The following is a 26528-nucleotide window of genomic DNA, read 5'->3' as shown; positions in this document are numbered from 1 at the left end:
CACTCCACCAAGTAAAACTCCAAGGAGCCAAGATTCTAGTGGAGGGCAGGATAAATATGGTATGAGGAGTGGAAGAACAGAACCATACACATCAATTATGGTCTTTTAACAAATTAAATAGGTAAGTATCCTAACAACTTTACATAGTTTCTATTTGATACACACACACACACACACACACACACACACACACACACATCCTCTCTCCTTCACATTTTTATTTTATTTACAAGCTGTAACTTTACAATTTAGACTTTAGATAATGGAATATTTAGCATGACTATGACTGAATATGAAGAGCAATTAACATAACCAGTGACAGATACAATGACTCTCAAAACCATATGTTTCCTCCTTTTGGACAAAGGATGAGAACTTCACTTGGAAAAAGCAGCGTATCTTCTTAGGTAGAAATACAGCTTTGTTGGTTGCTGGGGAGTTCACATGTGTTTAGAAAGATGCATACAGAAGAAGCTGAATAATTAAAGGGCAGACTGTGCCCGTCATCCATTGCCTCCCACCTCAAAATTCAGACTTTCTGCCTACTTTATGAAAATGGATCTGGGCCCTTTAAATATTTTTTTTTCCAGATGGCAGGATGCTAAGCCTGCAGGCTTTGTCAATAGAGCACGCTGGAGAGACTGCAGGAGGAAACGGATTTGCTTCCCGGTTCCAATGTACTCACTCAACAAGCTCCTGCAGCACTAGGTACTAGGCTCCTACGTACCTGATGGCCACCAGCACCCAGCCACCAACAGTTTCCCCCAGCACTTCCCCCTCAGGCAGTTCTGCAGCAGAGGCCTCCAGTGAGACACCACTCTGTGAACAGCTTTCCCCGGCATCCCATAAGTAACCATGGCAAGTTCCAAAGGGCAGATGTTAAGCAAGTTATGCAGGTACAGCTTTACAGTGACTTTTCTGCCATTCAGTAAGCCACAGCCTGCTCTCCCAACAAGGTCTGGTCTCAGGCCAGGTCACAGGGACTCTCACTTAAGTGTTCCATCTCAGCCATAACAGTAGTAGTGGCTGCTCCTTGTATCTACTACTTCTATATTTTGCAGAGTTCTCTTTACTTCTTACTAGCCAATTTCTCGTTCCAATCTCTGCTACAGTCAATAATCCTTTACATTAAACTTTTCCTATTAAAATTACTGTGTGATTCTCTTTCCTGATTGGACCCAAACCAACCAATAATAATAAAGGATATGCAAAATAAAATCACAAGAGCGTACCACTACGCACCCAACAGAATGGCTAAAATTAAAGAGATTGATAATACCAAATATTGGCAAGGATGTGGAGATAATTCTCATAGGATAAATCAGTACAACTTTAGAAAGTAATCTCATATTATTTTGCATAGCTGAAAATAGACAATTGCCAACAGTGTCAGCATCACACCATATCCTCTCAGACCCTCTGACCATTGCCATACACTCCAGCCTGACTTTCTCGGGCCAGCACCTGCATCTATGTTGAAGGGTTCCCTCTATCTACTAGAACCCACTCTTCCTATGCATGTGGTGGGCTGAAAGTGCCTGTGAATCAACATCCTCGCAGGGCAGCCCTTAGCCAATGAATGATTTGGAAAAACTCCAAACTTGCTTATCTCTTTGCTGCAATAACAATGAAGTGCACTTCCTTGTGGGATTTGGCTCCAGTCACGCAGTGTGGTACCTGACTTGATAACATACCTCCCTATTGGCTCCTTCTCTTCTATCACTTCTGTCAGTGTCCCTGAATCTCCCAAATATACTACATGTGCTCAATTCTTGTCTCAGGATCTGCTTCAAGGTGGTGGAGGGGAGTGTGACCAAACTAACAGTACCAGGAAGCAGAACTTCAAGATGGGCTCTGGGGCTGGATCACTCACTGGCCAGATGGCAACAAGAGTCACACTGAGGGTGGTAGAGAGAGTGGCAATAACCGGTGGCATGCTATAGCTCACAATGACAAAGACTTTCACTTCTGCTGAATTGAGAGAGGATACCAGAGGAAGGTGATGCACTGACTAATGCAATAGACTTACGTGATATCTGTAATATTTGAGAAATAAAATAGCAAGGGTAGTTACAAGGACTGTGGAATTAGTTGACTGATGTTAAAAGCCATTGATATGCTAAAGGCAGAAAACTGCAGCAGAGTGCCTGTACTAAGACACCTACCCATAAGCAGCTTGCCCCAAGATCCTATAAGACTCAATTCACCAACCACCAATTTTAGATACGGTGTAAATGACAGGGGACTCTGTAACATTTAAAGAGACTATTTCTGAGGCCAGAGGGTTGACCAAACTGGAAAACCAGCCCAGGACCAGATTATGAGAGGAGCAGAATTACAGAAAAAGTTTAGTTCACAGCCCTGGCAAGACTTCAGTGCTAAAGACAGTGCCCCGATACCTAGGAGGGTGCCACCTGGTAGATGTACTTGAGAACCTTGAACCTCTAGATTTATTTAACCCTTTGGGCCTGCAAAAGTCTTTTAGAAATCAGGGCTGACAGTGGGAAAAATAAATTCTCGCCCTCTTTAAATGACTACAGGCATATCTTGTTTTCTTGTACCCCACTTTATTGTGCTTCACAGATACTGCATTTTTTACAAATTGAAGGTTTGTGGCAACCCTTTATGGAGCAAGTCTAGCAGTGCCATTTTTCTAATAGCATTTGCTCAATTTGTATCTCTTTGTCACATTTTGGTAATTCTCACAGTAGTTCAAACCCTCCACCAGCAAAAAGATTGAGACTTGCTGAAGGCTCAGATGATAGTTAGCATTTTTTAGCAATAGAGTATTTTTTAATTAAGGTACGTACATTGTCTTTTTAGACATAATGCTATTGCACACTTAACAGACTACAATATAATGTAAACATAACTCTTATGTGCAACTACATTATTGGGAAAACCAAAAAATTCATGTGATGCTTTACTGCAATATTGGCTTTATTGTGGTGGTCTGGAACTGAAACAGCAATATCTCTGAGGTCTGCCTGTACTTGTTCTTAAGCCACAACAAGAAGTAACACCAGAATTGAATTAAATCAATGTAATCAATCAATGACAACTGGCTACAGGAACCATGTATTCAAAAGCCATGTAATTAGTGGCAGCCCCATATACAGTGACCATTCAAAAATAAATAAACTTGGGCCTCCCTGGTGGCGCAGTGGTTGAGAGTCCGCCTGCCGATGCAGGGGATACGGGTTCGTGCCCCGGTCTGGGAGGATCCCATATGCCGCGGAGCGGCTGGGCCCGTGAGCCATGGCTGCTGAGCCTGTGCGTCCGGAGCCTGTGCTCCGCAACGGGAGAGGCCGCAACAGTGAGAGGCCCGCGTACCACAAAAAAAAAATAAATAAATAAATAAATAAATAAATAAATAAATAAACTTAAAATCCCCAAAAGTTTGACAACTAAGCAATAGACTAATAAGTCTTAAGGACAATTAGAAAATATTTTTAATTGTTAATACTAAAACCACACCATATCAAAATTTATGAGATGAAGCTCAACCATTGTTTAGAGAGAAATATATAGCTCTAAATGTGTATATATATATATATTTTGTGTGTGTGTGTGTGTGATACGCGGGCCTCTCACTGTTGTGGCCTCTCCCGCCGCGGAGCACAGGCTCCGGACGCGCAGGCCCAGCGGCCATGGCTCACGGGCCCAGCTGCTCCGCGGCATGTGGGACCCTCCCGGACAGGGGCACGAGCCCGTGTCCCCTGCATTGGCAGGCGGACTCCCAACCACTGCGCCACCAGGGAAGCCCTAAATGTATATATTAAAAAGTTGAAAATCAATTATTTTGATATGGGAATTTGAGAAGCCACATGCATGCCCAGGGAGACTTTTCTTAGACTACAAGCTCAGAGAAGACCTGAGAAGACTCTACACTTCCACCTCTGGCTAATTTTCAGACTTAGAGCAAGAAGGAAGTGAAGGGTAAGGCAGAGTCATGAACAATGTGGCTAAGCACTGAAGCAGTGTCCCAACAGAGTCAATGTGCACAGACTGGGAGAATTCTTTATTTTGTCTTGACTCCAGGCATTTGAAGAAATCTATGTCAAAACACTAGCTTACCATACACTAAAGGAACAGAGACTTAGGAACCACACAAAACAAAGAATACAGTCATTACAAAAAATAGTTTAGAAAAGTGATTAAACAAATACACAACTACAGCCACATGTAAGAAAAACAAACCCTGAAGAGGGGGAAGAACTCGATTTCTAGCGTTACCACATTGTAATAATCAAATGCCCCGGCTCCAACAAAAAAATTACACAGCATACAAAGAAACAAGAAAGTATAGCCCATTCACAGGAGGAATTAACAGATACTGTCTTTCAGGAAACACAGAAATTGAGCTTGTTGGACAAACACTTTAAATCAACTGTTTTAAATATACTCAAAAATTCTAAAGGAAATCATGGACAATAGCTACAGGAAACCAGGAAAATGATGTCTCAACAAACAGAAAATATCAATTAAGATTTAGAAATGTTCTGATCACAACCTCATATAAATTCTGTATAAAAGTTCCTCTTGATCTAAACAAGGCTTAGATCCATCAATAGGGTCCACTAAACAATCCTTCTCCCTAGTTTCTAACTGACCGTTGTAACAAACCCTTAAAGTCAAAATATTGCTATAATTTAAATTACAAAAACGCCAAATCAGGGCTAAATCAAATGATACAAATTATCAGACATAGTATGATAACAGTTTAGAGCCTCAGAGACTTAATTTTAAAGAAAATTCTAATTTGTTCCATGACCTTTCACAACCACTTCTAATTCAATTGCTTCTCTAATGGAAGAAGAGAAGTATAACATATTCAAAAAGTACCTTAATACATAGTCAAGAAATATATAGCTCTTTTAATAAGAAAATAAATCTGGAAATTTAAGAACAGGCAGCTTTGCAACTATCACCTACAATCTAATCTATCTTCCTAGTTAGGAATATACCTCCCAAACTGCGTATGAGGAAATCTAACGCTCCTGGGGATGTCTTTCCCCAACACTCCTCTATTTCTCTACCACCCCACCTACTCGAACTGACCCAGTCCTGTGCTATGTTGGGAAATTCCTTACCCTTAGTTTAAAATATATCTCCCCTCCTCTAAAGAAACACATACTCTAGGAGCTACAACTAGAACTCTTATCTCCCAACTGTAAGAGGTGATGTGAAAGAACTGTTGTTTCCCCACTTCGGCTACACGACAGGAGTACATGAAAGCCACCCACTCTGTCCCATCCGCTTCACCTTCAGAGGCACAATTACACAGATTTCAAAGAAAACTCTACTCACCACAGCCCCTGAAATCCTTCGGTACCTTCATCACCCATTCCTAGCAAAAGCCCCTACCAAGAGCCTACCCTTGCCTCTACTTACTGCAAAGAGGTTTCCTCTTTGCCACTTTCACTCTACTAGAAACATGGAGGGGCTGACAACCAACCAAGATAAAAGGATGGAAAATCCTTTCTCACCATCAAGAGATAGGAGTAAGGGGGGGAAACTCCTACCATTTCCACAATAAGGAAGGAACAATTCCCCCTTTGTAGTTTCCTGATCTCTTCTTCAGCTTGAAGAATGTTCACCTCCATGCCACTTGAGCAAAGAACTCCCATTACACACTATGGACATCTTCACAACCTGGAACTGTTCTAAAATTCAGAAGTCTTACGCTCCAAGATTACACTCTGACCACAAACACCTAGTTTCTAATCTATTTCTTCACTTCTTACTCTTAACATCATCCGTACATTCCAGCTGGGTAGAGATTTTCAAAAGTTAGGTAGCATATAATTCAGCTACATAAAAGGTCAAACAGGCTTCTTCTATTTCTAATGCCGCTTCTACAATGCATTCTAAGTTTCAAGTAATTAACTTATTTTTAATTTGTAGCAATCATGTTCTTGGATTGAGAACCATATTGACGTGGTTAATCTAGATCAGGGCTCCATAAACTACTGGCCTATTGCAGATTTGAGTAAATGAAGTTTTATTGGAACACAGCTACACCCATTTGTTTACATATATCTAAGATTGTTAACATACTACAAGAACAGAGTTGAGTAGTGGCAACAGAGACCATCTGGTGTACAAAGCCTGAAATATCTACTATCTGGCCCTTTACAGAAAAAGTTTTGCCAATCCCTGTCTAGATGCCTGCACATGCCCATATGCCTTGCCAATGTCTCATCTAGCTGAAACTGCCCAATATAGAGCCCTTAATCAAATAAGCATGCTGAGCTGTTTATAACACAGGAGTGGCCACTACTAAATGCAGGAAAACCAGCACAAACATTAAACAGAACTAAAATTAAATCAATTAAAGTGTTATTCTCTATCCTGGCCATGAATACAAAATTTGATTAAGACATTTTAAAAATAAGAAAAATGCAATAGTTTTAACATTATAAAGTATTACAGGAAACAATAAATCCTCTTTATCAAAGTATCTGGTTTTACTGCCAGCATAACCACTCTACAAAGGAGAGTCGGATCCACTCAGGGCTAGTCTTTACACAGAGTTGCCTTTGGCAGCCAACCTCACATGCAAGTCTTTTTTTAAATAGTGTTTTTATTTAAAACATTATTTAATATTTATTGATTTCTTTTTAAACAATATGAAGAGAACCTCTAGATTATATTATGGGTATTTTTTTCCTCTCTGCACTACGATATGTTATTGTATTACACCGTGCTGAGCTTGCATTTCTTCTTGTTTTCTTTATAGTGCATTCTGCATCCCTCACTCCCAAGTCTGCATTCTCTGTCCACCTGATCACTAATAAAAGTTTAGGTGACCTTATCTGCTAGAGCAGAAGTCTCCAAACCTTAAGTATCATGCTCTCTTATCAGTAAGAATTTTTATTATGTAACTCAAGTAAATGTATATTTACATGTTAATAAACATATACTATTTAAAATATTGTGCACTATAAAGTATAAATTTTAAAAAATCAAAATTAAAAATAACAGTAGTATAAGTCCTAATGCTTTCTTCCCACACTCCAGTAAGTCACCTTGGGTATCATCCCACTTTTTTTTTTTTTTTTTTTGCGGTACGCAGGCCTCTCACTGTTGTGGCCTCTCCCGTTGCGGAGCACAGGCTCCGGACGCGCAGGCTCAGCGGCCATGGTTCACGGACCCAGCCACTCCGCGGCACGTGGGATCTTCCCGGACCGGGGCACGAACCCGTGTCCCCTGCATCGGCAGGCAGACTCTCAACCACTGTGCCACCAAGGGAAGCCCTGTCCCACTTTGAATGATCACTAATTTGTACAAATCATATCCTGGCCACAAAGGTACTGACTTTATTAGTTAATATTTTCCCCCATGTAAGTACACTAACGAAGCTGGCTATACCAGTTGGACTGGCCATCAGCACACTAACTAAACTGTCTACAGACTGGCCTCAGTGATAGCAAACAGTATGTGCTTAGTTAGCTATCAAGTCTAATATCAAAGCAAGGAGCTAATTAATTATACCTCACCCTCCCAGGATTTGTGGTGGAAAATCACTGAGATAACCTCCCTTTTGCCATACAACATAAAATCATGAGAGGAACACCAGGGGGCAAAGGTCATGAGGGCCATCATAAAATAAATGGCAAGCAATATTCTTGCCATGGGAGATAAAACTGTGAATTATGGAAGGTCTCTAGAAAGCAGATTAGTAGTAACCTGGGAGCAGGGAGAGAATGGAGAGTGAATGCTCTTCAATACAAGGTTTACGTTATGGAATGATAAAATGTTCTAAAATTATGGTTACAGTTGCACAACTCTCTAAGTGCATCTTAAAAACCATTAAATTGTGTACTTTAAACTGGTGAGATTTATGTTATGTAAATTACATCTCAATAAAGCTATTAAAACAAAAAACAAGAAAAACTAAGTAAAAAAAGTCTCTGCCCTCCTGGACCTTACATTCCAGAACAATGCTGTCCAACAGAACGTCCTGCAATGATAGAAACGTTCCATACATGTCCGGTATGGTAGCCTCTAAGCACACGTGGCTATTGAGCACTTGAAATGTGGTCAGTGCAAAAAAATGAACTGAACTTTTCAAATTTAATTTTAATAAATTTTAACAGCCACATGTGGATAGTGAATGACACATTGGACAACTTAGTGCTAGAAAGAGGGAAGACAATATACAAATAGCAGATAAATGTAGAGCATATAAAGTAATGATACATGTCAAATAGAGGGGATGATGGAGCACTCCCCATCATACAGATAGATATCTACAGAAATATGTCAGGTGTGTGTGTGTGTAGATATATACACACACATATATGTATACATATAAATATATATAGATATTCATTGTATCTATATGTACCTACATGTAATACAGATATTCAGATTATCGGGCTTCCCTGGTGGCGCAGTGGTTGAGAGTCCACCTGCCAATGCAGGGGACACGGGTTCGTGCCCCGGTCCGGGAAGATCCCACATGCCGTGGAGCGGCTGAGCCCGTGAGCCATGGCCACTGAGCCTGCACGTCCGGAGCCTGTGCTCCGCAACAGGAGAGGCCACAACAGCTAGAGGCCCACGTACTGCAAAAAAAAAAAAAAAAAAAAAAAAAAAAGATATTCAGATTATCTAATGCTATAATATTTCAATTAATAGGAAATTTTTTTATCCTTGTTGTATAATCTTCCTAAGCTTTTTAGAAAAAATAAATTAAAAAACTACTTTTGAAATCATTCCACGTGTTGAAAAAATGTTTTTTAATTCTACATACACAGTGACCATTATTTGGGTTCCTTTTCTACAGTACAGTGATTCTTACCATTTTGAGATCTGAGATCACTTTTGAGAATCTTGTAAAAGCTATTACTTCCTGCCTAGAAAAATTCATATAAATAATATTTTATATACAAATCTGAGGATTCACCAACCACTCACAGCCTATCCAGGAACGTGACATTAAAAGTTCCTGTTATAATATACATTTAAATAATGAACAAGCTTGGAGATAAATAAAATATTGCTACAACATAGAGAATTATTTAACGAGCTTAGACTTTTCTTATGGTAGCTCTGTGTACTGTAAAACGCACTCATTCATACTAACTTCACAAAGGACACATAAGAACTTTGTAGAACAATACTCTCTTTTCACTGAAGAATAAAAAAGACATGACTGAGAGACTAGAAGAAACAGGCAAAACTTTAGAAGAGCTACAAGAATCTCAGCCTGGTCACCTAATGGGTATGTTACTCAAACTCCCCAAGCCTCAAGTTTCCTTGTGTGCAAAACAGTTAAAACAATAATGCTTATTTCACAAGACTGCTTTAAAACCGTAATGCCATAAAACTTATCAAGTGTTCAGTAATGCAGCAAACTAAATCCATGCAACATTCATGGCACATTGGCAGAAATAGATCTCAATCCCATGTCAGTTTGGTATCAAAACTCATGATCCTAAGTATCCCTATGCTATCTGGAAATCCAGAAGATTATGAATTTATAACTGAGGAGAAACTTCTTATTGAAGAGTAGAAGATGGCTTCCTATGGAAAAAGAGCCAGAAAGACATGTTTGGCAACTCAGTTATCACTTAGTAGCTATCAGACTTTGCATAAATAATTGCTTCAGGTCTTTCAGTCTCTATTCCCAGTGTAAAATGAGAGTAACAACATCTACCTCACAGAATTTTCATCAGCAATAAAAAAGGCAATACAGGTAAAAGTTTTTTCCACCACATAATATCATTTCTCCTCTAAACTCATAATTTAACGTGTGAAATGTTAGTTTTAATGCTATTAATACTAGTCTTACATGAAATAGTTAGAATAATAAATTATGCTTTCTGGAAAAAATTCATTATTAGCATAATTATACTGTCATAAAAGTACAAATGAAGCCTGGCATAAAACTTAATACATCAAAACGTGAAAAATGATCTTAAATTTTCTATTTTTTTATGAGACAGAGAATCAACTTGAAAATTCCTGATTTACACAGTGCTTTTATTTTTTAAATGCTTACATTTTACCTACAAAAAAAAAAAAAAGGATCTCTCCCTCCCCACTGGGGGAGAATGTGCGGTGGAGTCACTTCAACCATCCCTACCCTGTACTAAGCAAATGCCAGCAAAAAGGCAGCACCCTTGCCCCTCACCACTAGGGGTGCAGCAGCTGCAGAGACTGGGGGGTGGACCATCTCTGCTCTGAACCAGGCAAATGACAATAGAGTCAGCTCTCCTTATCCTCCTGAGGAGAGAATGGAAAGAAATTACAAAGATGAGGAAGGTGAAAAGGTGAAAAGGGGGATTCTTTAAATCTGTGTATGAAGTCCTGGGCATGCCCTCGGGTGCAATATGTGAAACTGATCAGAATCAACACAGCAAAAACTAAATTGTAACTAAGTGGGCAGTCCAATCTTAGCACAAAAGAGAGCCAGCACACTCCTAGTATATCCCCAAGAGAAATAAAAGCATATGTCCATGCCAAAACCTGTACACAAAAAACTCATAGCCGCATTATTCACAGTAGCCAAAAGGTAGAAGAAACAACCCAAATGTCCATCAGCTGATAAAGAGAAAAACAAATGTGGAATACCAATACAATGAAACTTGACAACATGCTAAGTGAAAGAAGTCAGTGACAAAGACCATATAATTATATGATTCCATTTCTATGAAATGTCCATAATAAACAAGCTCATAGAGAAAGTAGATTAGCAGCTGCCTAGATTAGTGGAATTGGTGGGTAGGGAAAATGGAAAGTGACTGCAAATGGGTGTGGGTTTGCCTTATGGGGTGATGAAAAAGTTCTAAAACTAGAGAGTGGTGATGGTTGCACCACTCTCTGAATATACTCAAGACCACTGAATCATACACTTTAAAACGGTATTATGACATATGTGGATATTATGGTATATAAATTATAACTCAATAAAGCTGTACTTTTAAAAAGTGAGCTAGGTCATACATGCCAAAACGAGTTGACTGCCTCCTAGAACAGAATATTTAAATAGGAACAAGAGTCTCATACATAATACTCAAAATATCCAGGATACAATCCAAAATTACTTGCCATACAAAATCTCAATGCATTTGAGAAGAGAGATCAGCAGGTACCAGCACTGACATGACAAAGATCCTGGAATTACCTGTCAAGAATCTTAGAGCAGGTCTCAGAAAAATGGCCCAACAAGCAGCTGCAGACACTTTTGGAACAAATACAAAAATGTAAGTTTCAGCAAAGAAACAGAAGATGTAAAGAAGAACAAAATGGAAAAATATAATAAATGAAACTTTTTATAAAAGCTCACAAGAGGGGTCCAAGAGCAGAATAGAGAAGATAGAGGAAAGAATCAGTGAGTATAGAGATACGTAAATAAAAATCATCCAGTCTGAAGAGAGAGAAAACAGATTGAAGGAAATGAACAGAGCTTTAGTGACTTAAAAGTTAGTAACAAAAGATCTAACATTTGTCTCATTGGAGTCACAGAAGGAGAGGAAAAAGTGTGGAGCTGAAAAAAATATCTGAAGAAATGATAACAGAAATTTTTGCAAATTTTGAAAAAGATAGAAACTTACAGAACAAGAAGCTGAGCAAATAATAAACAAGGTAAACAAAGAATTCCACACCCACACACATCATAACCAAATTTCTGAAAACTTAAGAGAAGAAAAAAAGAAAGAAAGACAGACAGAGGAAGATGACACACTACCTAGAGGAGAACAACAATGTGAATGACAACAGATCCCTCATCAGAAACCCTGGCACCACTCACTACCTTAAATACTCCAGTTCTTAGGCAAAGGAAGATATGATCAAATTTGTGTTCTATCAAGCAAACTGTGGCAGCAATAAATGACAGATTAGCAAGAGAAAAAAAAACAGAAACAGAGAGATCAATTAAAGGGCTACTGCAACAACCCAAGAAAGAAAACTTCAGGACTTTACAAAAACAATGGCCCGAGAGATGGCAAGGATGGCAAACCTTGAGAGAACGGCAGCAGCACATGCATATGCAGATCAAATCCTAAGAGAAATTCTGTCTCTTCAAAAGCAAGAATAACTGGGGAAAAGTGCCCCTTCAAGCCAAAGAGTGTGGGGGGAATCCTAAGGAAGAGGGAGCTGAAGATGGAGATACCCTAATTCTGTATATGAACCCACCTAAGACTCAAGCTCAATCTGAGCTGCTCATGTGTGGGACAGACCAAAAAGCAGCTTATCACAGGCTCTGAGAAGTGAATTAAAATTTAAAACATCACAAAGTCTCAGACTAATCCCTGAGTGGCATGTGTGCATTTAGATCCAAAGGCTTTGAAAATGGAACGAAGATTAGAACCACTGCCCTCAGAAAGCAAGATAGAGAATTTGCTACTTGTACCTAACAGGTTAGTTGCCTACTAAATAAAAATAAATAAGTAAATAAATAAATCAGCATTCTCCAGGGAATAACAGGACCAAGAACCTACATAACATTCAGAACATCCAGAATAAATCCAAAATCACTCAACATACAAAGAACCAGGAATATGTAACAGATTCTCAATGGAAAAGATAATCAATAGATGTCAATCCTGAGAAAATCCAGAAATTGGAATCATCAGACAAAGACGTTAGGTATTAAAATTGTACTCCATGGGGTAAAGGTAAAAACAGTTAAATGAAATGGGAGGAGAAGTTTTCAACAGGGAAATAGAAATCATAAAAAAGAACACGACAGAAATGTGGGGACTGAAAACTGTATCTTAAATTTGAAAATGACTGGATGGGTTCGAAAGCATAGTGGAGATTGCAAAGGCAACAGTCAGTGAAGTTGATGACAGTTCAACAGAAATTGTACAATCTAAAGAAAGAAAAAAAAAAGAGTTAAAAAAAAAGAGAGAACAGAGCCTCAAGAATTTTGTTTAAGCCTAACATTAGTATCACTGAAGTCCCAGAAAGAGAAGGGAAAAAGACCGGTGCAGAAAAATATATTTGAAGAAATAATGGTTTTTAGAAAAATCCTATATTTGTGAAAGACATAAATATAAATTCAAGATGCTCAGCAAACCCTAACCAGGGTAAATTCAAAGAAAGCTACACACAGATACATCAGAATCTGAACTGCTAAAAACAAAAGTTGTATAAAAAGCTTGAAAGTAGCTGGGAAAAAAATGAAATTATACATACAGGGGAAAAATAATTAAAATGACTGCAGATTTCCCTGCAGATTTCAGAAACTATGCAGGCCAGAAGACAGTCAAGCAACATCTTTAAAACACTGAAAGAAAGTAACTGTCAACCCAGAATTCTGAACTTGGGAAAATATCTTTCAGTAAAAAAGGCAAAATATTCTCAAAACAAGGAAAACTAAGAAAGTCCATCAGCAGCAGCCGTGTTCAAAAAGAAATCCAAAAGAAAGTGATTCAGACAAAAGGGAAATGACACTAACAGTTAATTTATAACTTGAGAAATAAACAGAGCAAAAGGAAGAGCAGATATCTGAGAAAATATAAAAGACTATTTTCCTCCTCTTAGGTTCTTTAAAATATGTATGATTGTTGAAAGCAAAATTTATAACTGTATCAGATGAGATTTGCCGTACATATAGATGTGATTATATGACAATTATAGCAAAGGTCAGCAGGTGAAGATAAATGGACCTATATGGTTCCAAAATTTCTTAATTTTCCTGAAGTAATATATTACTAACTCTAAATAGACTATAAAAAGTTAGCTATTCACAGTGTAATCACTAGCACACTAGCATAACCACTAAAAAGTAATACAAAGACATATACCAAAAGGGCCAACAGAAAATTGAAATGGAATGCTAAAAAATATCCAAATACATTAAATGTAAATAGTCTCAACAAATCAATATAAAGACAGATTAGACTGGATTTTATATATATATATATATATATTTACATACATACACACACACATCATTCTTTCCAAGTCAAAAAGATGCATCATGCAAACAATAAGCAGAATAAAGCTAGTGTGGCTATTAATATCAAAGTAGATTTCAAAGTAAAAAGAATTACCAAAGAAAAAGAGATGGGAAACTATATTATGATGAATGGGTCCGCTCACCAAAAAGACATAACAATTCTAACTGTATATGCATCTCAAAAAAAGCTTCAAAATACAAGAAGCAAAACTGACAGAAATGAAAGGAAACAAACAGATAAATTCATAAATACAGTGGGAGACTTCAACACTCCTCTTTCAGTAATCAACAGAACAAGTAGATAGAATATCATTGGGGATACAGAAGATCTAAACAATATAAACAAACAACTGACCTTCTTGACATTTCTGTAACACTCCATTCAACAGCAGAATGTATATTCTTTGAACTGCACATGTAACATTCACCACGATAGACCATATTTTGTCCAAAAAACAAGTCTTAACAAATTTATAAAAACTAGAATCATAAAAGGTATGTTCTTTGAACATAATGGAATTTAACTAGAAATAAATAAAAGAAAAAGCTCTGGTAAATTCCCAAATATTTGGAAATTAAACAAAACAGTTCTACATAAGCCAAAGAGAATGTCTCAAGGTAAATCATAATTCAGTTCAATTACACTGAATGAAAATCAAAGTACTACATCCCATAATATGTGAGATTCAGCTAATGCAGTGCTTAGAAGAACATGCATAGCATTCAAATGCTTTTATTAAAAGGAAGAAACATCTCAAATTAATGATCTAAGCTTTTCATCTTAAGAAACTAGAATAAAAAAAGTAAGTTAAAATCAAAGGAAGCAGGGATTCCCTGGTGATCCAGTGGTTAAGACTCGGGGCTTTCACTGCCACGGACCTGGGTTCAATCCCGCCTCAGGAACTAAGATCCTGCGAGCTGCGTGGTGTGGCAAAAATAAAATAAAATAAAATAAAGAAGCAGCAATCAATGAAACTGAAAAAACAATAAAAGAAAAAATAGCAGGAATCAATGAAACCAAACACATATTCTTTGAAAAGATTGATAACATTAATGTCTAGCCAGACTAAGCAAGAAAAAGAAAGAAAACATAAACTACCAATATCAGAAATGGAAGAAGAAATATCACTAAAGACCCCACAGACTTTAAAAGGATGATAAGGAAATATTATGAACAACTTTATGCCCATAAATTTGAAAACTTAGATGAAATGGACCCATTCTCTGTAAGATACAATCTGCCAAAACTCACTCAAGAAATAGATAAAATGAATATCCCTGCATCTATTTAAAAAATTGAGTTCACAGCTGCAAGCCTTCCACAAAGAAATTCCAGGCCCAAATGGCATCACTGATGAATTTACCAAACATTTAAGAAAAAAGTAATACCAAGTCTACATAAATTCTTCCAGAAAACAATTAGAGGGAGCATTTCCTAATTCATTTTATAAGGTTAGCATTACACCATGATAAGGAAACCAAAGACATTTCAAGAAAAGAAAATTACAGAACAATATCTCTCATGAACACAGAAGCAAAAATCCTCAATGAAATATTAGCAAATTAAATCCAGCAATATATAAAAAGTATAATATATTGGGACCAAGTGGAGTTTACCCCAGGAATGTAAGGCTGATTAAACATTTGAAAATCAATCAATTTAATTCACCAATATTAACAAACAAAAGAAGAAAAACCAAACGACTGTCTCAATAGATACAGAAGAAACATGACAAAATTCAACATCCATACATGACTGTAAATGGAAAAATTCTCAGCTTTTTTCCTCCTGTGTAGGAAAAAATCCAGTTCTTCTCTACTGTGTGCTTCTTCCCCATAAGTCTCCTTTACTATTCACACAACCTTCGCTTCCGGTCACCAAATGTATGGAGGTTTTTCCCCACCACCAAGGAATTCACAGGCAACAGCAGAGTGTCCATGAATTCAACTCAATTCTGACACTACCTAACAGGAAACAGCATCAGATTCCACAGGTTAAGGTTTCAGTCCCACAAGACTGCCCCCCCACCGAACCCTGACCCACTTCAGAAACCAGTTGCAAGCCCAGATACCACCTATGCTTCTGACCAACTGGCCACAGACTGGAGGATCCAAGGACCCCTTCCTTGGGTTTAATTAATTTGCTAGAGAGGCTCACAGAACTCAGACAAACATTTTATTTACTAGATCACTAGTTTATTATAAAAGGATATAATACAGGAACAGCCAGATAGAAGAGCTACAAAGGGTAATACATGGGCAAAGAAGTTCAGTGTTTCCCTGCCCTGTTAAGGTGCATCACTCTCCCAGCACCTTCGTGTGTTCACTAGAAGCTCTCTGAACCCCAAACTTTGGGGATTTTATGGAGGCTTTATCATGTAGGCATGATTGATCGTATCTCTACTTTCAGCCATTCTCCCTTCTCAACAGAACGGGGCCCAGGGCTGAAGATTCCAACCTTCAAACCATGACTTGGCCTTTCTGGTAACTAGCCCTCATCCAGAAGCCATTCAGGAGCTACTACTATCACCGGGGAAATTACAAGGGTTTCAGCAGCCCTGTGTTAGGAACAAAAGTAAAAGATGAACATTAGAACAAGAGATGCTTCTAGTGCTCTTATCACTTAGGAAATTATAACGGTTTTAGGAACTCTATGCCAGGAACCAGGGGCAGAGACCAATATACATTCTTCCATTATCTCAACTCTCAAAATTAGGAATAGTAGGGAACTTCTTGAACCTAATAAAGGGCATTTATTTTAAAAAGGCCTGCAACTAACATGATACTTCATGTTTAAAGACAGAATGTTTTCCATCTAAGATTGGAAACAAGGCAAGGATATCCACTCTTGTACTCATATTCAACATCAGGCTGAAGGTCCTAGCGAGTACAACAGAACAAGAAGAAAAATAAGGGCATATAATGGGAAAGGAAGAAGTAAAACAGATGCTACGATCGTCTGTATAGAAAGCCCCAAATGAATCTACAAAAAAAAAAAAAAAAGCTACTGAAACTGCATTTAGCAACACTGCAGAATACAAGGTCAATATACAAAAATCAACTGCATTTCTACATAATGAAAAAGAACAATTAGAAACTGAAATTAAAGGAAACTATCAATTACAATAGCATCAAAGAATATAAACTATTTAGGTATAAATCTAACAAAACATATGCAGTATCCGTATCTGAAAAAAGAAATCAATGAAAACCTAAATAAATGAAGACATATATCATGTTGATGGACTAGAAAATTCAATATTGTCTAGATGTCAATTTTTCCCAAAATTATCTCTTGAATCAACACAATCTCAATCAAAATCCCAGCTTCTTTTTTTTTAAGAAATTGACAAACTGATTCTAAAATTTATGTGGAAAAGTAAATGATCTAGAAAAACCAAATGAATTTTCAAAAATAGAAGCAGAGTTGGAGGAATCTCACTATCTAATTTTAAGTCTTACTATAAAGGGACTTTCCTGGTGGTACAGTGATTAAGAACCTGCCTGCCAATGCAGGGGACACGGGTTCAAGCCTTGGTCCAGGAAGATCCCACATGCCATGAAGCAACTAACCCCCTGTGCCACAACTACTGAGCCTGCACTCTAGAGCCCATGAGCCACAACTATTGAGCTCATGTGCCACAACTACTAAAGCCCGCACACCTAGAGTCCATGCCCCACAACAAGAGAAGCCACCGCAATGAGAAGCCCGCACACCACAACGAAGAGGCAACCACTCGACACAACTAGAGAAAGCCCTCACGCAGAAACAAAGACCCAACATGGCCAAAAATAAATTTAAAAAGGAAAAAGACTTACTATAAAGATCCAGTAGTCAAAAGAAATGCATTTCCCAAAGGACAGACACATGAATCAATAGAACAGAACAGAATCAAGAAACAGATACAGAGAGAGAGACGTCCACCTGATTTTCAACAAAGGGGCAAAAACATCAATGAAAAGAAGATAGTCTTTTCAAGAACTAGTCATTCCATAATGAAAAAAGGATCAATTTACCAACAGGATATAATACAAAATTTCATGCACCTAGTAACAGAGCTTCAAAATACATGAAGCAAAAACAGATGCGACTGCAGAGAAATAGATAATTACAAAATTATAATTGAAGATGTCAATACCCCCTCTCAATAACTGACAGAAACAGCAAATCAGAAAGGTTTTAGAAATCTTACACATAACATCATACTTAATGGTTAAAGATTGAATATTTTTCCTTTAAATCAAAAAACAAGACACAGCCAACCACTCTTATCACCTGTATACATCACTGTAATGGAGGTTCTAGCCAGTGAAATAAGGCAAGAAAAAGAAATGAAAGGCATCCAGATTGCAGAGAAAAGTATTTTTTTCTTTTTTATAGTATTTTTTATTAAAAATACTATACTATAAAATACTATAAATAATAGTATAAATTTAAAAATATATAAAAAAATATATACATATATAAATTAAAAAATACTATAAATACTATAAAAAATATAGTATTTTTTAATTAAAAATACTAATTTATAGTATTTTTACTTGAGGACAACATAATCATCTATGTAGAAAATCATAAGGAATCTACAAAAACTACTACTACTACAACTAATAAGTGAGGTTAGCAAAATTGAAGGATACAAGACCAAATACAAAAATCAGTTGTATTTCCATATTTTATACACACACACACACACACACACATGTATATATAATTTACAATAGCAGCAAAATATATTAAATACTTAGGGGAAAATCTGACAGAAGAGTTGTAAGACCTGTTCACTGAAAACTTTTAAATATCTTTGAGAGATTAAAGAAGACCTAAATAAATGGAGAGATACACCATGTTCACGGGTGAGAAAACTCAATATCGATAAGGTGTCAACTGTCCCCCAGACTGATGTATAGATTCAATACAGTCCCAAATAAAATCCCAGCAGGCATTTTTGTAGAAACTGACAAGCTGATTCTGAAATTCATGTGGAAATGCCAAGGACATAGAGTAGCCAAAATAACTGAAAAAGAACAAAATTGAAGGACTTAAACTCCCTGAATTCAAGACTTATAAAGCTATAATAATCTTGACATACAAACAGATCAGTAGAACCGAGTCCAGAAACAGACACACAAATATAGGAACAGCTGGTTTCAACAAAGTTGCCAAGCCACTTTAGTAGAGAAAGGATAGTTTTTTTCAACAAATGGTACTAGAATAATTGGATATCTATATGCAAAAAAAAAAAAAAAAAATTGAGATCCATACCTCTCACTAGATGTGGAATTAACTCAAAATGGACTATAAACCTAATTGTAAAATCTAAAACTACAAAACTTCTAGGAAAAAAAAATAATCAAAGAAAATCTTTGGTTTAGGCAAAGGCTTCTTAGATATTGTGCCTAAAGCACAATCCATAAAAGGAAAAAAATGATAAACTGGAATTGAAATTTAAAACTTCTGTTCTTTGAAATCACCGTTAAGAGAATGAAAAGACAAGCCCCAACATGGGAGAAAGTATTTGCCAATGATATATCTGATAAGGAACTAGTATCCAGAATATATAAAGAACTCATAAAAATCAATAATAAGAAAAAACAATTTTAAAAATGTGCAAAAGATATGAACAGATACCTCACCAAAGAAGATCTACAGATGGCAAGTAAGCACATGATAAGATGCTCTCATTAGTCATTAGGGAAATGCAAAATAAAACCACAATGAGATACCACTACACATCTATTAGAACTGCTAAAATTTAAGACTGACCATACCAAGTGTTGGTGAGGGTGTAAATTAACTAGAACATTCATACCCTGCTGGTGGGAATGTAAAAGATACAACTACTTTGAAAAAGAGTTTTGTCATCTTGTTAGAAATCTATACTGAAGGAAAGAGGCTCAGTTAGTTGCCTGGGGACAGGGAGAGGCAGCGGAAAGGAGAGGGAGGGAATACAAAGGGGCACATGAAACTTTTGAGTGTGATTGATATTTTTATGATCTTGATTGTGGTGATAGTTTAAGAGGTGCATACATATGTCCAAACTTTTTAAATTGTACGGTTTATTGCATGTCAATTATACCCCAATAAAGCTCTTAAAAATAATTTAAGAAAAAATTACAATTGTAATTAAATAATTCATTATGAAAGTGCTAAAAAGTAAAAATAGTGCTATAAGAGTACATAATGAGAGGTCACATAGTCTGAGGAGTCAGAAAAGCTTCCTTTAGACACTAGTATAAGCTAAAATTCAAAGGATGCTTAGTAATAAGTCAAGCAAAGACCACATAGGAAAGACGGTTCCGAGAGATGTATGCATATGTGTGAAATGCCCTGAGTCCAAAAGGAATGTGACACTTTCAAGGAACTTTAAAAGACCCAGGCAGGAAAACAGGAAGGGTGAGTCTGATCTGCTAAAGGAACCATATTATGTAGACACATGGTCTTGAAAACCATGCTAGTACAAGCAATTTATCAATTTAGGATCTTAGAAACACTCAATTTAAATTATTTTAAAATCTATTGAGTGATTTTATGGTCTAATAATGTAAAAAGAACCCATGGATATAAATTACATATTATAATCTTAGTTTGAAATAAAGAAGACCTGGGGACAGGGAATATTCAATTTAACTTTATAGTTACTAATAGCTTCCCTATTATTATTAAAAAGGATTCCAAATATGTGCATGTGTGTGTATGTGTGTGTGTGTGTATACACACATATGTTGGGGTTGTTGTTTTTGTTTTTTTTTAATAATAACTTAGGGAATAGGGGCTTCCCTGGTGGCGCAGTGGTTGAGAGTCCGCCTGCCGATACAGGGGACACGGGTTCATGCCCGGGTCCGGGAAGATCCCACATGCCGCGGAGTGGCTGGGCCCGTGAACCATGGCCGCTGAGCCTGCGCGTCCGGAGCCTGTGCTCCACAGCGGGAGAGGCCACAACAGTGAGAGGCCCGCGTACCAGAAAAAAAAAATAATAATAATAATAATAACTTAAGGGGTTTCCCTGGTGGCACAGTGGTTGAGAGTCCGCCTGCCGATGCAGGGGACACGGGTTCGTGCCCCGGTCCGGGAAGATCCCACATGCCGTGGAGCGGCTGGGCCCGTGAGCCATGGCCGCTGAGCCTGCGCGTCCGGAGCCTGTGCTCCGCAACAGGAGAGGCCACAACAGTGAGAGGCCTGCGTACCGCAAAAGTAATAATAATAATAATAATAATAATAATAATAATAATAATAATAGTAATAATAACTTAGGGAAAATATTGACACATTTAACCCTGCCACTTTCTGTTTACAATAGCAAGCTCACTCCTGATATTATATCTTCATTTTGCTGTCAAAATAGAAATAGACTACTTCCATTATAAATGTGTGAAATTCATTATCCATACTTGACTGACTTAAGAGATTTAAAAAATATCTATATACATTAAACACACAATAAGATTTAATAGATGATTTTAGAGAAATATTCAATAAATGTTTTAATAATAAATATACATTTATAAAATATTCACAATATGAGTTATTTTCCAGTCTCAGAACGTTAATATCAGCTATTTTGTTTACCTAAGAGAAATTAGAAGTCTTAGGTTTCTAAGTCACATAAGCAAGAAAATGTCCAAGTTTGAACTCAAATTATTTATTTATATAAACATAAATCTCAACTACTCTACAAAAATAATTCTAAAGAACTGGCTTCTAATAGAGAATGTTATTCATTCAAATAGTTTATAGTAAAACATTTTCTACTCCAATGTTATACTAAGCTACCCAAGTAAATGTAATTCAAATTTGCATATATCATATCCTTGATTATTATATATCAAATTGGCACTGTCCTCTCTGATTCTCAGTCCTAAGTCTTTTAGTCCAGCTTTAGCTGAAGATCAGTGTTCGTTCTGTTTTACCTATGAGAGGAATGGCTTGTAATTCTGAGAGCTTTATTCTTTTCAAATGGAAACAGAAGACTGAAATCAATCCTAAGAGAACTGAAGTACCACTTTTGATACCATATTTGCTTCTGCATTTCTCCCCCTAACCATCAATCTTCCGTTCTAAAGAAGCATTTGAAGGATACTCATTCCCTAGTGAAATCCCTACAGTAGGAAAAAAGCTATGTTACCATGGAACCAGCCAATTAATTTTGACACCTGCTTACCAAGATTGATCATTTTTGATGTCTGTTTGTTAGGTGGCTATCCTTCAGTTAAGTAAAAGATTTTCAAGATAATTAATGAAGTGAGAATTTCCAGTTAAAGTCTTTCCCACTATGCTATTACTTCAAATGCTGGATAAAACAAGCCACCATCCTCAAATAAACCTTTCTTAGCTTAGCATGTACTTTACCAGGAAGAAATCTTTTCTTCTAAATTGATTCTTCCCTTTAACATTAAATACCAATTTTTTCTTTAGGCTAAGAGAATTCCACAGAGAAATGAAAAAGTACTTACTAATAGGGTACAATGAATCATAGTAAACAGCTTCCAAGGAAATGAATATTCAATGATTAGTCCAGGGTCTATTGTTATTTAACTGTATCTGTATAAAAAAAAAAAAAACTAGTCCTCTTTTACTCACTAATGTATCTTTCACAAACACCAACCATCTCTCTATATTATTTAAGCTGGTTTTAACTTGATCTGTGATCTTTCCTACTAACTGAGACAACCTCTGCTAGTGAGGTTACAGGCTGCTGATCTAGCTGATTAGCAATTCCACTACTATAAAATATAGACAGAAGCTTCTCAGGACTGCAGCAATTTCTGTCCTCTTTAGAGAAATGGAGCAATTCCACCCACCCAAAGGCCAATGTCCCTAACTTACACATGAATCAGGCAATCTTCCTATTTATGTACCAAAGGATATTAAAAAATGGATGTGGCTTTTTCATTGTTGACTACCAGTTCATATGTTCAAAATCCTCTCTTGCTAGGTAAAGAGGCTGGCTGTTATGATCAAAGCAAAAGTTTAAGAACATTTAAGTTATAAAGACTGCTAACAAGCACAGTTCAATAAGATATCTTTGCAGACCTTGAAACGCTTTTTTAAACTTTTAATTAGTACCTCCACCAAATTTTTTTAAAATATAAAACTACAGTACTATGCTAATTTGTGAAATTATGAAGCTAGGAAACATTTTAACTTATTGCTACAGATGAATTTCATAAAACTTCATTCTGAGATTTCACTTCCAAAAACTTCCTGTCAATTAATTTAAATAGTAAGATCTACTTAAATTAAAAAGTCCCACTTTTAAAAATACATTTTAACAATGAGTTTTCAGACCACTGTCTTAACTGGCAAGTTTTTTTTCCAAAAAAGGAAAATATGCTGTTTAAAACTCCCAGGAAATTTTCCTGTAATACATTAGCAGGTGAACCATATTCCTACCTTTGCCTTAGAGCCCAAGAGACAGTTCACTTAGATTTTGCTATCACCCTGACAACAAGTAATCTACAGAGTGCAATTTCAGAGCTACTAACCCAGCCAGCAAACTTCATGTGAAGTACCTAGAAAACCAAGAAGTTGACGTACTTAGTGACTGTTATGTGCAGGCTGTCAAATGGACACCCTATTGGCCTCAACTATCTTATCTGCTGCTCCCCCCACATTCACCCATTTCTTTTCATATCAGACAGCAACGCAATAAACATGAACCAATGGGGGAAAGTATCTTTACTGCCGTAAAGTAAGCTCCTTAGGGCCTTGAGCTTCAAAAAAACGAAAGTGATGCTCCCACACAACAGCTGATAGTCAAAGAACCAGTTAGAAAAATCTTTTATCTCCACCAAGTTAAAAAGCCCAGGTATGTCATCCTCTTATCAAAGTCACTCTTGTATTTCTCAATTCAAGACTGTCCTCGCAAATTCAACATAGTATATTGGCTTAAAGTAAATGTTCTACAGTTAGGCTGGCTGATTTGGATTGCCTCGATTTCCCTCTGTTAAACCGGTATAGTAATTCTAGTAACTCAGAGTTGGTGTGAGAAACAAACGAGATAACCCACGTAATGGGCTCAGAACAGTGTCTGGCACATAGTAAGGCCATAATAAACTCTACTTATGATCACTATTACTAAATACACTAACATGTTAGCAGTGCTTACCTCTAGAGAAGGGAGTAGGATGGGGAAAAGGGAGGTACTGGTAGACCAGAACTTTTAACCTTTAAACTTCCGTATTGTTTGAATGCTTCACAATGCGCAAGTATTTCACGAGTTACGTGCATAATTTTTGATTAAAAAATAGTGTCCTAACAAAATGGTGTTTGGCACCGTAACTGAGTGTGAAAATTTTGACGATCAGGGGACCAGAGTCGCTGCGGATAGGTGGACCATCGGGAAAGGCTTCGCGTCCACGGCGGTCGGTGCGAGACGCAGGGCCCGAAGTCCCCGAGGCGCGAGGGCTGGAGGGGGACAGCGCGGGCCCCGCTCCCGCGGCGCTGCGGGTCGCTCCCAGCCGGGGGACCCGGGGCCGAGAGAAGGGGGGAGGCCGCGACGGGTGCGGGGCAGGGCTGAGGTTCGGGGTCCGGCGAAGGCACTTACTTGAACCTGCCCTGGCAGTGCTGGCACTGGTCCCCCACCCAGCCCGGGTCGCAGAGGCAGGTGGAGTTGACACATCGGCCCGAGAAGCAGGAGCCGGTCCTCTCGCAGAGCTTGGACTGGGACACCTGCGCGTAGAGCGCCAGGTAGAGGAAGCCATAGCACAGCAGCCAGCTGTTCCCGTCCAGCAGCCAGAAGGAGGCGCCGCCGCCGCCGCCGCCGCCCGCCGGTCTAGCTCTCCACGGCCCCGGGGCCGCCGGCTGCGGGGAACCAGTGCGGGCCCGGTCCCCCGGTTCCATCTTTCCCAGCGTCCCTGCCCGGCCGGGAGGCGCTCTCGGGCACCAAACAGGGATGCTTCGGAGAGGAAATCTGGCCGGAGAGGAGAACACCGCGCCGCTGCCGCCGCCGCTTCTCCTCCTCACCGGCGCCTGCCCCAGTCCCGCTCCCCGGTCAGGAGGGACAGATCCCAGCCGCTGTCGCCTCCGCTCGGCTCCCTACAGTCGCACTCGGGCATCGCCTCTCCGTCTCCTGACCTTGTCCGCGGCAGGCCGAGCCCACCGCCACGGCGCCCCGGGCCGGGCCGGAGGCGGGGAGCGGGAGATGCAAGCTGCGCGGGGCGCTCCGGAGGGGACCTGCGGGAGAGGGAGGGGGACCCAGCGCGCGGCCCCGCCTCGCCCACGGCTCGCGCCAACCTCCTCAGCTCCCAGCCCGGCGCGCCCGGGAGGGCGGGGGCCGCGGGAGCCCCGAGGTGGGCGCACCCAACGCGGGAGGGGGGACTCGGGAAGGGGAGTTCAGCCTCGCCCGCCCCGGCCGGCCCCCAGCGGCCCCCCAGAAAACATTTTCTCTCCGGTAACGTTAGCCAGATGCCGGTGCTGCCTTTAGAGCCCGCGGGGTGCTGGGCCGCCTCCCCCACTCGCGCATGCCTCCGCTCCTCCCCACACAGGCCCTGAGCGTGGTCTCGCCCCGCCCCTACAGGGACCAGGGACTCTTCCGCGCGTCCGCACAGCCCGGCCTGCCGGCTGAGGGGAGAGCGGCTCGCCAGGTGTGGCGCGCGAGCCCGCCGTGCCCTTCCCCTCGGCGTGCCTGGGAAGTCGGCCCCGCTCGCACCGCGCGCCTCGTGAGCCCCCCCACCCCCAGACGAAAGATCAGATCGGGACCGGCTTCGCAGCTTCAGCAGAAAATAAGCCCTTCCCGTCCGCTGTCTACAGCTACAAAAGTGCAGCACTTTTCCCCCAGCGCTCCCTGCTTCCTCCGTCCCATTCTCCAGCCTATTTCTTTTTTTCTGAAAAGAGAAAAACTCCAACAACACACAAAGAGCTGAGCATGTGCAGCAGGCAAAAGTCTTAAAGGCACCGCACTCCGACCACTTTGTGGGGTCCGCAAGAACGGAGAGAGGAGGGGGCTAGGGCCTGCGGGGGTCGCGGAGCCGGTTCCGCAGAGGGGCCGCATCCAGGGGGAGCCATTTCTTGCGCGGAAGTAGTGACTCCCCGCCCCCAACAAAGAGCTGCGAGGTTCTGTGCCCCGGGCGCGCCGCCCCTTTCCGACGCTGCCTCGGAATCCCAGGTATCTCCTTTTCTGCTTGTCAGTGTTTCCTCCTCCATCTGGGACAATATTCTGCCTTGAAAAATATTGCAACATCGGGGCTTTTTTCAGAAGAGCAGAAATGATGCCCAGAAAAGAGCCGTTTTTCCTTCCTCGGTAGCAAGCTTTCCTCCTTTAGATGACTTTCCAAGATTTGATGGCATATGCTGAAATTTTTGCTTTGTACTTTTGTGCCTTCACTAAACAGGCTGTTTGAACCCTTGAGAAAGGAAGCCGAACACAAATTGCAGCCTCGTACACTCGAGTCACAGCAATATTATTGGATCCCCACCAAAGAAGAGCAGGCAGTATGAAAAAGAATTTGAAATCTACCAAAAGCATTTCTGACAGCAAAAGGAGAAAAAGTTTTTGTTGTAACCACACAGTCATAATATTATTATTAAGATTCCACTCATGCATATTTGGGGCATAATGTACCCATGCCATCTCTTTTAATCTGTTATCCCCACTTTGCAGATGAAATC

The 26528-nt window shown here is 39.3% G+C and overlaps 1 protein-coding gene across 1 annotated transcript in view; it reads right to left on the bottom strand.

Moving 5' to 3' along the window:
• ATRNL1 (attractin like 1) overlaps positions 1-24761 on the bottom strand; it is a gene marked incomplete at both ends in the record, with an annotated part of 692251 nt that extends 667490 nt beyond the window's left edge. The window contains one exon of the mRNA XM_079717281.1: positions 24466-24761. Within this exon, the coding sequence (XP_079573407.1) occupies positions 24466-24761 (296 nt within the window). The remainder of the gene's footprint in view (positions 1-24465) is intronic.
• Positions 24762-26528: the final 1767 nt, after the last annotated feature.

Source organism: Hyperoodon ampullatus (genome assembly GCF_949752795.1).
Source record: "Hyperoodon ampullatus genome assembly, chromosome: 1".
Taxonomy (NCBI): Eukaryota; Metazoa; Chordata; class Mammalia; order Artiodactyla; family Ziphiidae; genus Hyperoodon; species Hyperoodon ampullatus.
The sequence above is the reverse complement of the archived record's forward strand: the minus strand, read 5'-3'. Positions and strand labels throughout refer to the sequence as shown.